This window comes from Gnatocerus cornutus, chromosome 2, assembly GCF_029298725.1.
Source record: "Gnatocerus cornutus isolate USDA-ARS CGAHR chromosome 2, icGnaCorn1.1, whole genome shotgun sequence".
NCBI lineage: Eukaryota > Metazoa > Arthropoda > Insecta > Coleoptera > Tenebrionidae > Gnatocerus > Gnatocerus cornutus.
The window spans coordinates 10,186,267-10,201,771 of NC_142234.1; the positions used below are offsets into that span (position 1 = coordinate 10,186,267).

At 30.5% G+C, this 15,505-nt stretch overlaps 1 protein-coding gene across 1 annotated transcript in view; it reads left to right on the forward strand.

The window, feature by feature from the left end:
• The first annotated feature begins 3,912 nt into the window (after positions 1–3,912).
• LOC148178867 (odorant receptor 46a-like) overlaps positions 3,913–15,505 on the forward strand; it is a 63,866-nt gene continuing 52,273 nt past the window's right edge. Inside the window, exons 1-6 of the mRNA XM_088029488.1 lie at positions 3,913–4,238; positions 4,284–4,383; positions 4,430–4,534; positions 6,639–7,363; positions 7,409–7,508; positions 7,554–7,658. Of these exons, the coding sequence (XP_087885614.1) occupies positions 3,913–4,238; positions 4,284–4,383; positions 4,430–4,534; positions 6,639–7,363; positions 7,409–7,508; positions 7,554–7,658 (1,461 nt within the window). The remainder of the gene's footprint in view (positions 4,239–4,283; positions 4,384–4,429; positions 4,535–6,638; positions 7,364–7,408; positions 7,509–7,553; positions 7,659–15,505) is intronic.

Here is a 15,505-nt window from a genome sequence, read left to right on the forward strand (position 1 = left end):
TTTTTTTAAATAGAATACTTGTATTTATAAGAAAATAATTATAAGAAATTAAATTATAAATATAGGCATCACGTATCTGCACGCATTAAAGTTTATCGGTGAATTTTTATTACTTCGGCTTGTGGAAATCGTCAGATTATATGTTTTTCGTAATCCTTGAATTATTCCCTTCAAAATAAAAAAAAGTTCAGCCACGCTCGAGAATGTCACGATGACGTTTTTTTTTTACAACTTTGTAGCTCTCCCCCTTTTTTATGTCACTCTCAAATTGTCAGATTAGTGGAATATATGCGTTTTATTATGTAACTAACTCATCCTACCTTAATCTGTCGAGCTCGAGAATTTCAGATGATCAATTTTTTTTTACTAATCTGATCCTTTATCCTTGACGAGCGGCTATATATATGGAGCTCATGTTTGGTGGAAGTACTTAACCGGGTACAAGGATTCTCCCTGTATATTAATCTGCCACGCTTTAGTAAATCCCGAAATCCCCGCTTGGGCTCCCCTACTATTGGCAGCCTTTAGAAATCGATTTGAATATTTATTAATTTTTTTCTCATAATAAAAAAAATAGTACATTATGTCATTAAGAGCAAAAATGAAGCTTTGTGTGCTGAGCCTGTTTGTGTGTCTGCCAAACGTAGCCCGTTTTTAGTGTCAATCTAATTGAATCAATCTACTTTATTCATTTTTCAATACTGGCCTTAAATAATCAATGAAATGGTCGATTTATTTCAAGATTGTCAGTTTGATTGATCGTCCGGAGACGATATGACAACAACGATATGACTGACTAATTGAGAATTGACAACCCAACGATTGTGGACTAATTTCTAATAGCACAGCAACTACACGATTATTAGTAGAAATTATATTCTACACTTGATAGTAGTATGCCATCTAGTAATTCTCATTTTCGCTTTAATTTCTTTCAAAATAAAATAATAAATAAATTATCCACATTTACTTAAATTTTATCTACCCAAACTTCAAATTAGCAAGATGAGACCGGACTAAATTAGATGCGGACCAACAATGAGGTTAAAATGTTTACATTATAATAAAACATCTGACCAAACCCACGTTTCATTAAAATTAAATTGATTTACATTACGATTACAAGACGTCCCAGTTACTTTGTAACCTGTACTACATTTGTATATTACCCTCGTAACCGTAACATTATCCAACTTCATAAAATGTTTATAGAAAAAATGTCATGGATGGAACTATAATTTTAATAGAAATCCAATGCTGTCTCTAGTGTCTGATCAATAATAAAAAATAACATATAATTAACATAGAAAATCCATCCACTCGATGTATTTTATCAGTCGTATTCATTATCAGCCACCATTCGCAGTTGACTTTGATTTTTTACTCTCGTGGTCGTGAAAATTATTTCAGTTCTGTGTAGTGTTTTGTGGCACATCTTTAAAATCATACTGTGTTATCATTTCATTCTTATCTTAAGTGTCCGAGTAGAAATGTTTCACTGGGAAAATTTCTTCAAGACCAACATCTTCTTTCTAAAATTAGTAGGACTTTGGCCAAACAAAAAATATTTCTTTGATTTTTACAGTTTGTATTGCTTCATTGTCATTGTGCTCTTTATAACTTTACATAACTTTATTCTAACATTCACAATTGTCCAAGTTTATTCGGATTCTGAGGTTCTAATGGAGCTTATCTTCGCCTACTCACTTCAAATTTTCCACCTATTCAAATTGTATTTTTTTATAAACTTTTCTTATCATATCAACCAATAATTGAAAATCCAATTTCTAACATTCAACGGGGGTTGAATGGAAGTTAATTTATTTCGCAATGTCTTTAGGTATGACATTTTGTATAATATTATGGGGATTAGTTCCAATTTTTGATCGCTCTCTACATAAAAACAAGTTGACATTCACCGCTATTTATCCTTACGACTACACCAATACTTCTTTAATATACATCCTTACTTATTTTCACCAAATCATTGCCATTATTTTCATGAGTTACAGTGCGGTAAATACTGACAGTTTTATGTCTGCTGTAATGACATTTATAGGGGCGCAACGTGAACTTCTTTCTAACAATTTAGTGCAAGTTAAAAATCGTAATTTTAACAAAAATTTATTACAATGTATTTGTCATCACAAAGCTATCCTAAAGTATGCAGATAAATTTGAAACTCTTTTTAGTCCAATTATTTTAGGCCAAATTTGCGCGAGTTGTGTCACTATCACTTGATATGGGTAAAGCTCTACACTTTTTATATTTTCATATATATATACATATATTAATATTTATAGTGTGTTATAATACCAGGTGACTCCTTTTAGAAGAATTTCAGAATTTTTCTCTGTGATAATTTTTCTTGGCGGTCGTTTTTGCCGAATTTTCGAGTATTGTTGGTTTGGAAATCAAATTGAATATTAGGTAAGACTTTTCTTAAATATTTATTTTTCAGTTTGAATGTGTTCTCATTAAAATCATAATTTGTATGTAGGTATTTATAACTAATAACACTAATACATAAAATGTGATAACATTTAAATAATATACCTACACTTAAATCGTTTACAAAAAAATTATAAGACGTGTAAAAAACTCATACGCAAGTGTCAAATCAATTTTCAATAAATTGATCTGTGTACTTATTCTACAAGTTTTATATAGGATTTTTCTGACATACCAACAAAGAATGAATGGCTATTTACTACAGTAAAGTGTTATTTTTAATTTTTAAATTTTAACCGATATTTTGTCCAAAAAGACGAAATTGTTTTATCTCGGCAACTAATTGATCACAGACACTGAAAAAAATGCACTGCAAAACATTTCCACATTCTCTGTACTTACAGTCATCCTATGTTGTAAAATATGTCAACTAGGCAACAAAAGTTTGGATTAGATTTAAACCACTCTCGTCAAAAATGAGGGATACATCGTTAAATTTCTTCAATTTTGAAATTGATAAAACTATGTGATTAAACGGGTAGGCCTTCCACATAAATTTTTAAAGAAACCCAAACTATTTTAATTAACTTCAGACTTCAAAAACTTAATTTTTTTTGCAATTGAAAACTATGCTTGGAATTAGTCAATTACTTGTTTTTTCTTTATTTCCACAGTGCATCTAGATCTAATAATGAGATTGTTTTACTAACACCAATTTCATCTTTTCTCATTTAACGTAATGATAACCCAATTTTACCAATAACACCCTTTATAAAATTAATAAGTTACTTGTGCTCTATTTGTCTTTTTACTGGAATTAAATATGCAAATTACTGCTTACATTAATAAGAAAAATTAAAAATTAATTACCGTTCGACCGAATTTATTTTTCATTAATTGCTTTAATTATAATATTGTTCTTTCATTTGTAACCTACTTTATAATTTCCCTTAAACCAAACTGTGAATTTACATCTAATTAACGTTCAGCCTAAAACTCCGTATAAAATCTTAATTACCAAGTTAATAAGAAGACGACGCGACGTAAAGTTTCAGTTAGTTCGTGATGTTGTCTGTGTGGAAATCAACAGTCAAAAAAAATATTTTAATGTTGAGACTAGTAGGATTATGGCCTAAAGAAGAAGAAATTTTTAGGCCGAAATTATACACGTTGTACGCTGTCATTTCAACGTGTGTGTTTATTCATTGCCACGTATTTTTCCAACTCTTGCAAGTGTACAATATTCATGATATGAAGGCGTTAATTTCACTCATTGTTGGATTATGTTCTGAGGTACTTGCTGTAATTAAAACTATTTTCTTCATGAAGAACGCGAGGATTATAGTCAAAGTGTTCCATAAGCTAGACATAGATTCGTTTCAACCAAAGAGTAAAGAAGAAACTATTGTAATAAACCAAGATTTACATGCATGGAAACTAATGGCAAAAGTTTTTACCATAATGTCTTACATGACAATTTCACTGTGGTTGTGTTTTCCAATTCTTGACCACAGCGTGAAAAATAGACGTTTACCTTTTGCTGCATGGTATCCATTTAATACTAATATATCTCCAATTTACGAACTCGCGTATCTATACCAAGTTGTGAGTCTCTATTTCTTAGTAACGGCTCATATTAACATGGACATGATAATGATAGCTTTGATAATTTTTGCTGGTGTGCAATGTGATATTTTGTCTTGTCGGATTAAAAAACTTCCAAAATGTGGGCCACAAGTTGCTGAAAAAATCAAGGATTGTGTAAAACATCACCATGACATTCTAAGGTAGATTCTTACCACTAAAAATTCTTTAAAAACACACAATTTTAGCTATGTCGAAGACTGTAATCAGCTGATGAGTATGATCCTTTTAGGACAGTTTTCAACGAGCTTAGGGTCGAAAGCTTTGGCAATGTTTGAACTCTCAGTGGTACGTTGTAATTTTTGTTTTCTTACCAATAAAATGGATGACTCAGGTGGAACCTATGAGCAACGAGTATTACACATATGTGATGTATGTGGCTGCCATAACATCGCAAAATTTTTTGTACTGTTGGTTCGGCAATGAGGTCGAGTTTATGGTAAGCAGTTTTGTGTTTTTAATAGAACAGATACTTGCCATTGCCTTCAATAAAAAATATCACACATATTAGACTAAAAAAATTGCATAGTAGGTATATGGCATATGGTATTCGCATTGTCCTGTTACTGGAACAGTTGCTGTTTTCAGAAATTGTCGCGTCTAAAAAAGCCTTTTATCTAAAATGCATTAATAAAGCAGTACTTTATTAACTCATTTTAGACAAATAATAGATATTTATTATACTCGATTATTTTTTGAGCTAAAAAATTTTTTTTTTTAATTTTGGTTCCGAATTGTTGCCTCTATAAGTCTTTTTTTTCTGGGTCACGAGTTCTGGGACACTCTGTATAAGAGTGTAAGGACGCAAATTATTCACGACAAAAATCAGTTATTCTCGATCGTAAATCGAGAGAATAAGATTTTTGGAGTGAATAATTTGCCCTTACACTCCAATATAATACTATAACAGATATGATTTTACGCAAGTTGCAGCTACGTGAAGTTGAATTATCACGTGCTAATATTTTGATGCGTTGACTGGTCTTTTTGGACATATTATAATGTCGAAGTCGAACGGAATAAATAAGAATAAATTATATTTGGGCATGGATGACTTGAAACTTAGCTTATAGTGAAAGTGTATAATTTCATCGAATAATAATCTATTAAGAAAATTGTTTTTTACATGAACGATGAGGTATTTCTATTTATTTTCAATCAAAAATATAGAAACGTTTTTTCTAACCGTTTCATCTCATTTTTATCTTATTTTAAATTTTTGCAGCGTTGTCGATCAGTTTTAGAATTTAATAATTGGGATTTTTTTTATTTTGGTCTCTGGAGAAAAACGCCCACCGTAAACTATTATATAACCTTATTCCTTTTGGGTTACTTTACTTCAGTAAAATTACATACCTATATTAGATAAAATGTATGCTAGCTGTGCGATTCTTATCTTGGTGTTCTATCGATCAGTTTCAGTAAAATAATACTATTATATTTTGCGTAATGTTTATAAGGTAATTACCTTGTGTTAAACGAGGTGGTGTCTTTAAGCTCGGAATTTTACTCGGTGGCAATTTTTCTTAGTATGGTTTTTGGTAAGTTTTTCAGTATTGTTGGTTTGAAAACTAAGTTGAAAGTACAGTTATAATAATGGTTTTATTTTTACATTTTTAATATTATGTTGTAATAAATATAAATGACATAAATTGTACATGTACGTTCTTCAGAATTAGTGGAAAAGCTAACATTTTCTTCTATCCGCCGGTAGCTCAAGTTTTTTTTTTGAGTTTCTAAAATAAGTTTTGTAGTGTAGTTCACACATCCTTAGCATCGGATTTGTTTTTTACTTACATTTTGGTTTGTCATCACACTAAAAAAATGAAGAAATTATCTTAAATTAATTTAAATTTTAAATTGATATAAAAGTTCTAAAGTTTGGTCAAAGGATTAAACGAACAATTTTTTCGTAAAGAACTATATCAATACATACCTACCAATAAAGAATTTTTTGCTGCTAAGCAAAAAAAATAGAATAAGCTTTTTGTAGATTTTAAAAACTTATCTCCGAAGATTGTATTAATACCTACCCATATTTTCACTCTTCAATAAAAGTATAAGTTTTTCTAAAAGAAATAGGAATTTGTATTTAGTTTTCTTTTATATTTATCACCATTCTACTTTTCCCTATTGAATACTTCGGTTCATTGCTTCTGTTTGTTTGTGACAACAGTGCACTTTAAAGCTAAGATATTTACACCATTTCTACACTTCATTCTCTCATTTAGTATAATAATAACATCATACAATACTCGTAATATAATTAATAAGTTAGTTGTGCTCTAATTGTTTTTTCACTAAAATTAAATATGCAAATTACTGGTTACATTAACGAGAAAAATTAAAAATTAATTACGGTCCGACCGAATTTACTTTTCATTAACTGCTTTAATTACATTGTTCTTCTATTGGTAACCTATTTTATAATTTCCCCTCTAACAAAACTGTGAATTTATATGAATTTAACGTTTAGCCTAAAAATCCGTATAAAATATTAATAACCCACTTATTAAGAAGACGACGTCAAATTTCTGTGTCAGTTCGTGATGTCTGTTTGGAAATCAACAATCAAAAAAAATGTTTTAGTGTTAAGATTAGTAGGATTGTGGCCTAAAGAAGAAGACATATTCAAACCTAAATTATATACGTTGTACGCTGTTATTTCCACGTGCCTGTTTATTCATTGCCATGTGTTTTTCCAACTTTTGCAAGTGTACCATGTCCACGATATGGAGGCTTTAATTTCACTGATTGTTGGATTATGCTCTGAGGTACTTGCTTCAATCAAAGCTATTTTATTCATGAAGAACGCGAGGATTATGCTAAAAGTGTTTAATAAACTAGACATTGATTCGTTTCAACCAAAGACCAAAGAAGAAAACATTGTAGTAAGCCAAGATTTATACACATGGAAATTAGTGGCTTTGATTTTTACGATAATGGCCTACATGGGAATTTTACTTTGGTTGTGTTTTCCGATTCTGGACCACAGCGTGAAAGAAAAACGATTACCTTTCGCTGCGTGGTATCCTTTTAATACTAAAATATCACCAATTTACGAACTCACATATTTATACCAAGTTCTGAGCCTCCTATTCTTAGTGACGGCTCATGTAAACATGGACATGATAATGACAGCTTTAATGATTTTTGCTGGAGTTCAATGTGATATTTTGTCTTCACGCATGAAAAACCTTCCAAAATTTGGGCCACAAGTTGCTGACAGAATTAAGGATTGTGTAAAGCATCACCATGAGATTCTGAGGTAGATTCTTCCTGCTGAAAATTTTTCAAAACAACGTGATTTTAGCTACGTCGAAGATTGTAATCAGATGATGAACATGATCCTTTTAGGACAGTTTTCAACGAGCTTAGGGTCTAAAGCTTTGGCAATGTTTGAACTCACAGTGGTACGTTGCAATTTGTTTTTCTCATTAATAAAATTGATGACTCAGGTGGAACCTATGAGCAACGAGTATTACACATATTTGATGTATGTGGCTTCTATAACATCGCAAAATTTTTTGTACTGTTGGTTCGGCAACGAGGTCGAGTTTATGGTAAGCAGTTTAATGTTTTTCAATCGAACAGATACTTGACATTGGTTCCAATATAAAATATTACAATTGGACTAGAAACATTGCATATTTTATGGTATTTTGATTGCACTGCTGCTGCAACAGCTGCTCTTTTCTTAAACTGCCACGTTTATACCTGCCATTTGTGCCTAATTGAGCAAAAAAATTACACTTTTTGTTCATTATTTAGGAATTCTGTCACGATTATTCTATATTATTAGGTTACAGCTGACGATTAAGTTACAGTTCGAATGACGTCACTTATTACCACTGCATTTCCGTATAAACTGAGTAATAAGCACCTTCTCTTTAAACCAGTAATTTTATTGTTGCGCTATTTGCATCGCCCTGCAGAACTTTTTATGAATTATAAATTGTAATTGTTTCAATTATTTGAGAATATCAATAACCCAATTTCTTTGGAGTCGACATAACTGTAGATTTTTTGGTGTTTTAAACAACAAACATTTAGAACGTGACTTTGATTTAGTGAAATAACTTCGGAGTATCAAGGTAAAGTAATTCATTTATGGGTCTGATTCCGAAAGATTTTGTAAAAGTAATGCAATTTTATCCGCATTCTCTGTTGAGTCCATCCATCAAACGTTTTACATATGACATATAATTAACAGCAGGTGTTTGTTTATTTTATGGACTTCTGTAAATGAGGAGAGAATAATATAGTGATAATCTTTTGTACCCGATAGCAACGGTGCTTAAATTTATGATAAGTTTAAGAAAATTGTTCGTTTATAAGAACATATGTATACAGGGTGAGTCAAGATTGCGTAGTCCTTCAGTGACGCTTTTATAAATAACTATTTTTAAAAAGATGAATGTATATGTCTAAATAAAATGCACATCTTATAATTAATTTCAGTTCTCAGAAGTGCACCAATATTGCAGGGCCGCATTCAACTTTTTTTCTTTAGTGGAGAATTTTAATGAGTTATTTAGTAAGCTATTCAAAACTATTAACTTTTAACTTTTTGGTCGTAGCGTTGTCAAGGTATGGTTTGTTTGATTTAAAAATTAACATTATATTAAAATAAAACTTGACACGTTCAGTATTATTACTTTAATTATTTAAAGTATGCTTTTCCTCTTAATTTGACCAGAAATTAATTGTATGCTTAAATGAAAAAATATGACGATTTTAAATTTTAGGATTTACAAATGGCCAGAACTTGATTTTTTCAAATAGAACCGACTGTAAAAGAGACGTTTTTAACGGAAAACGTGTAATCTCCAGAAATGTCACTAATTTGACACTTGTTTTTTTATCAGATAATTTCTCTAGGCGACGTTGCTGATTGTAAAGATTGCGGTGTTAATGGTTTAAAAAAAACTCTAAATTAGTTCTACGAAAATGAGGTAAATTACTCATTGCTCGCATTTGATGTCTCAGAAAAAGCTATAACAGCTATAACATAATTAGTTTATTAAGGACACAAATATAAAACAAAACAAAACATAAATGAAGTTGAATCATAATTTAAAAAAAAATTAAAAAAAGTGATAAAATAAGAAAGCTAGCGACCAAAAGACTAAATAAAGTGATTTAAATAATGTAGTGATGAAAATCTAAAAGTTTAAAAGGTCCTGAAAAATCTTACTAATTTACATAAACTAAAAATCCAAAATAATTGGTAGAACAAATAATTTTAAAAGTTGGAGAACCTGGCAAATTATACAGGTAATATAATAAAATTTGACAGATAATATTGAAGAACATTATGAAACATCAAATCTATTTTAAAAGCTCAGTTGCATATTTTCGCAATATTTTTATTTTTCTAAAACAGGTATTGGAAAAGTCTTAAAGAAACCTTAAGTTTATCACGTTGATTCAAAGACTTTACATACCGACAAATACAGTAGACTCGCGATAGTGTGAACTAATTAAGGTAATAATTAAGGTCCACATTAACGAATTGTTCATAGTGTAAGTGAAAAATACAGCCGACGACAAAAAATCGGTCATCTAATTGTCACATGGTGTAAAACTCCACTTAGAATTGGTAACCTTACTTTTTGCATTGTCAATTTTTTTTATCTCAAAATGGTTAGAATTTTCCAATATTGTAAGAACTTGACTGTAGATCATACCACTCTGTACTAAAGAGACTATTCTAATTGTATCGGCTTTAAATACTTGAGTCATGACAATTCTGAATTGACAGCTTGCCAATATTTTGATGTTTTAAACGTGAGTAATGACAATGACAGTAATGCACAGACTAGTCAGAAAAATAACGTCAAAGATTTTGTGTCCGCGGCTGTGTCCTTAATTGTAACTTTAATCGATGCCAATTTTATTTTTTAATTCAATTTTAATTTTTTTAATGTGAAAAATGGCAAGCAAGAATTTTTTGACAGAAGCATATGGCTGTTTCTTCAATCAAAGACAAACTTGAAATTTTAATGCTATCTGAGTTTTTTTGATCTTCTTAAAAGTAGGCATTTAAAATTTAACGCCCTCTAGTACTCTTCTATTGATTGATTTTTAAACAAAATTGAAATAAAATATAGAAAAAAATATATGCAACAACATGCAACTGAATTATTATTATTATGAATTATTTTGGACACAAGTTTTTACACACATGTAAATTTTTTCAAATACAATTGAAGATTGGATATAAATAAACAACGGGCTTAGCACCAAATCATATTTTAAGATAATCAAACGTTTTCGGTTAGGTACATATACTAGACATTGTTATCTTAACATGACGGCTAAAATTACACTGCAAGTCCATTACCCCAAGGCTAATTATATAATTTTTGCAGTCAGGTTAATATGACAAATTAACTTATAATATCAGTATGATTGGCGCTTAGCCCGTCCTTTATGTCAAGTCTTTAGTTTATTTAACAAGATGAGACAGATTGAAATTTCTTGAAAATTTAGTTTACCCCAAAGTTTTATTGAATGCGCTTTAGTAATTCGTGAATTTTCCGAATTACGAAACATATAGGTAAGGAAAAAAATTGATCCGAATTATCGCAGGACTGGAGTATCGAGTCACTGCTGTAATAAATAAATGATTACTTTAATTCCTCCTAGAATTTTTTCAGATAGCATTTTGGTTTTCTCATAAAGATGTAATTCAATTAATTTTTATTTTTTCTGCCACTATTCAGAATTCATTTCAAAAAACTGCAAGCAATTCAGTATTACCACCATTAAATAACTTAAATAATATAGTAACAATAATAACTGCCCTGAATATTTGATGATATTTGAAAACAGTAAAACACTTATTTATTTTTCACTAATTTAAGAAACGATGGCTACGTTTACACAAATTCGACTCTTCATAGCAAACGTAATTTACATTTATTACGATATTAAAAGTTTCACTTATATTTGCAAATAATGCTTTTTTAAACACATGTTTTTTACAACTGCCATCACGTTTTCTAAAAAAAGGGGTCTCTTACCCTTTCACATTTTCGTGTAAACTGAACGAACTGTATTTATTCTAAACTAATAATTTTCTTGTACAGTTATTTGCGGAATTACTATAATTTTTTACGAAACCGTTGGAACAGAGGAGTTTTAATAAATAATAAAAGACATAAATGTCTTCAATTGTTGGGGTGGGCATCACTATATAATTTTAAAACGTTTCAGTATGCTCAAATTATTTGGGGAGTTCGGTAGAAATGATAACATAATTTTAGATTTTAAATTTTTATTCCTACAAATTCCACAAACTCATGTGAGTTATTTTTTATAATATTTACTTAAATTATGTTAACGTGTTATTAGTGTCCTTGCTTACATTTTGACGACCCCACCTTTTTGTAGACTAAATATTCGAAATAGTGAAAATGGCCACACCGACCTCAGTATGGAAACAAACAATCCAACGAAACATTTTTGTTCTGAAACTTGTTGGTTTATGGCCCGACTCTACTGAAATCTCCAATCCCAAAATTTACTTTTGGTACGGAATCATTTCCACAACGATCCTCATCCATTGCTACGTCTTTTGCCAAATAGTCAACATCTTTTTCGTCCAAAACCTAGAACAATTAATTTATCAAATAGTTGGATTGTGTTCTGAATTTCTTGCTGCAGTCAAAACATTTTTCTTCATGAAAAACGCGAAAAATCTATTGAACATTGTTAAGAAACTAAACACTAAGTCTTTCCAACCAACGAAAGAAGAAATGGAGCTAATTAAAGGAGACTTACAGAAATGGAAATTCGTGGCGAATTCTTTTATAGTGGTAGCGTACATCGCCATTTTCTACTGGCTCTGTTATCCAGTATTGGATGGCAAACTTGGGGAGTATCGCTTACCGTTTCCGTCTTGGTTTCCGTTTAATTATAAAGTGAAGCCAGTTTACGAAATCATGTATTTCTATCAGTGCATCAGTTTGTTTTTTCTATTGTCTGCTCATGTCAATATGGACATGGTTGTTACTGCTTTGATTTTATTTATCGGGGTTCAGTGTGTGATTTTGGGCCATCGCATGAAAAACATTCCAAGAGAAGGAAAAGAAGCGAACATTAAAATTAAAGAGTGTGTGGAACATCATAAACGAATTTTAAGGTACCTGGTTACAAACCGAACGCTTAAATAGGCGAAAACAAATATACAGGGTCGTTTTTTAGTTTTGCAAAAGACTGTAATGAAGCCGTTAATATGATCTTGTTGTCACAATTCGGTACTAGCTTGGGATCTAAAGCTTTGGCGATGTTTGAGCTTTCAGTGGTATGTGTTTAATTAATTTTATTTCTGAAAATAATTTGGCGAATTAGGTGGCACCCACGAGCAACGAATTTTTTACTTATGTGATTTATGTCACTTCCATTACTGTACAAAATTTTTTGTACTGTTGGTTCGGAAACGAAGTCGAATACATGGTAAGCATTAGATGTTTTATAAGTCGTAAATGCATTTTTGGAGTTCTGCAACAGTAATTTTTACAGTATTACTTACTGTTAATCAATTTTTAATAAGAAGCCTTAAAATTATCTAAAATATTCCGCGAAAAGATTTTGTAGATTTACTTGCACTCTATCTTTACTAGCATCAAATATGAAGAAAATTACAATATAATCGATGCGCTTTCAATTAATCGGCTATAAACTTTGAACACTGGATTACCCACAAATCAAAAGAAAATTAAATATGCAATATCTCATTCAATAACGGTCCCGACTAATTACCCATTCTCTTTAGCAGACCACTCATAAAATATTCATTAAAAATATTGAAAGTGCCACTTTTATATTTCATTTTTCTTAATCAAAGAGACTGATAATTGTAAATTATATTTACCTTACTCAACAACTTCAATAATGAGTAATTCATGTCAGGTATCTAATGCTGTATGGCAATTATGTTAAAGAGAAATAAAATGTTGTTTTTTGTGAAGAGGTGTTAATGTGTTATTGCTGAGCGATGAAAAATCGAACACTATTTACCGTTTCGAGCAACACAGTTCACACCTGAAAATTGTTTTTTTCTTTATAGTACCTAGATATGTAAAAATTAAAAATATATCGACTTTGTTTAAATAAAATCAAATTAGACTTCGCAACTTAACGATTTAAGTCGACGATACATGTTAAAATGATAATTTTCAATAATCACATTATTGAGGCCACTAACCGACACTTTTGTTTAAAATAAGTTACTTGAGAAAAAGGAAGAAAAAATTAATGTTACTTACCATAAAAAATGTTTCTCACATGACGTTGTTTTTAATTTTAAGAAATCCTTCTAATAAACACAACGATAGATAAAATATTAAATTAGAAAAGTGGTAGTTGCACCTGGAAAATTGAAACTTATTTAGAAAATTATTTTGACATCGACCATAATATGGAAATGACTAAATTCAAATTATTTATAAAACCATTGCATTTTTCATAAAGTTTCTGCGAAACCGGGGCACTTATTTAGCATCTACCATCCACTGTATTCAAGGACAAAGCTAACCACGTTTGTATTGACCAAAAACATTTTATTGTTTAAACATTTTGCAGTTTTGTTACCTCGTAATTTTCGCTTATTTACATGTAACCTCCAGACGTTTTTCTATTTTTTTTTTCATGATTTTTACGTCATTTTTTTGATACTGTATCCTCTTCGTGTAAACTGAGTTTCCTACTTCAGCCCGAAACCAACAATTTCCATAGTGAGCTATTTGAAAATTACTATAATATTTAAAGTCCCTACAATTGTGAGAACATTTTTTATTAATAATTAAGTATATAAGTGACTTCTATTATTTGAAATATCAATAGATAATTTGTGTTTTGACCACAGTTCAGGGCAGACAATTTTGAGTGGTGGTGACAGACAGATAGTGTAAATTAATTAATATAATTTGAGGGGTGAGGTAACTTGACGTTTTTGCTATGGATTTATGTAAAATTGTTGAACCTTTGCTCTTTGTGAGATATTACCATCTGCTTGATTAAATTTGATGTTGGCATGATCGCTTCCAAACCACAAAGAAAAGCAACAACAATTAAAAATTCAGTAGCTAATCGAATAACAGTAAGCGGCTAATTACTTATTCTCTTTCTAAAGTCAGTAATTAAAAATGTAGTGTTAAACATAAAAGTTCAACTGTTTTATGTCTTGGCCTATCAATTATCATTTTAGGTAAAAAAGCTGCAAAAGAAATGTTTCAAACCTTCCTCAACATTATCAATAACGTGACACTCCTTGCAGGTTTTGACACAACAATCCACTCTCAATAATGTCAAAAACCAATAAAAGTGAGAAAGAATTCTCATGGATAGTCCCAACACATTTTAATATTATGATATTGAAAATAGTGGGTTTGTGGACCAACTCTAGAAAACTGTACAAGATATACTCCAAAATATTAATTTATTTTTTTGCTCTAGGCAACACTTTATCTTTAGGAATGTTGTTTTTTAACATCTCGGATTTGGATCAGTTTTCGGAAAAAATGTTTTTGCCGGTTTCGCAATTATACGTCGTAGTGAAGTTAATTTTCTACTCGTTCAACCTTGACACCATTAGATATTTTAATGACTGCAAAAAGGAAGTTGAATACCAACCGAAAAAATCACAAATCACCTTTATTCAACCAAGTATAAATTTTTGGAAATTGTGCTACCACCTTCAGATATTTGTGGCAACAACGAATCTTTTTTGGTGGACGTTTACTCCTATTCTTGATCAGGCATACAAACAGAAATCGTTGCCTTTTGTAGGATGGTTTCCCTACAATACTCAACGAATCGAACTGTACATTGTTACCTATGTTTACCAAATTATAAGTGGGGCAATTTCGGTTTTTGCCGATCCTAGTATGGATATGTACATTGTTTATATGTTAATGTTTGTGGGGGCTCAGTGTGACATTTTATGCGATAATTTTCGAAACATAACTTTTGAAAATTATGAAGAACAATTTATGAACTGTGTACGTCATCACTACAACATTTTGGGGTAAAATTCATGTTTCTCAAAATTTTATTAAAATCATAATTTTTAGTTTAGCTGAAGAGTGTATGAATTTTTTCAGTTGGATTCTATTGCCCGCATTTTTTCTTTGTGTCGTTTCGGGCGCTTCTATTATGTTTCGTCTAACATTGGTGAGATACAAATAATGGAATATTTGTGATAAAATTTAGTTTCGATAGGTTGACAATTTTGCAGACATTTTTTCGCTTAGTGCTGGTATAGGACTGAATACAGTCCAACTGTTTATTCTTTGCTGGTTCGGGAATGAAATGCATCTAAAGGTGAGTCTAAATTATCATTATTATTACCTACAAGATTTAATCCCAATCGATTTCATAATTATTATCACGTAGGTATATA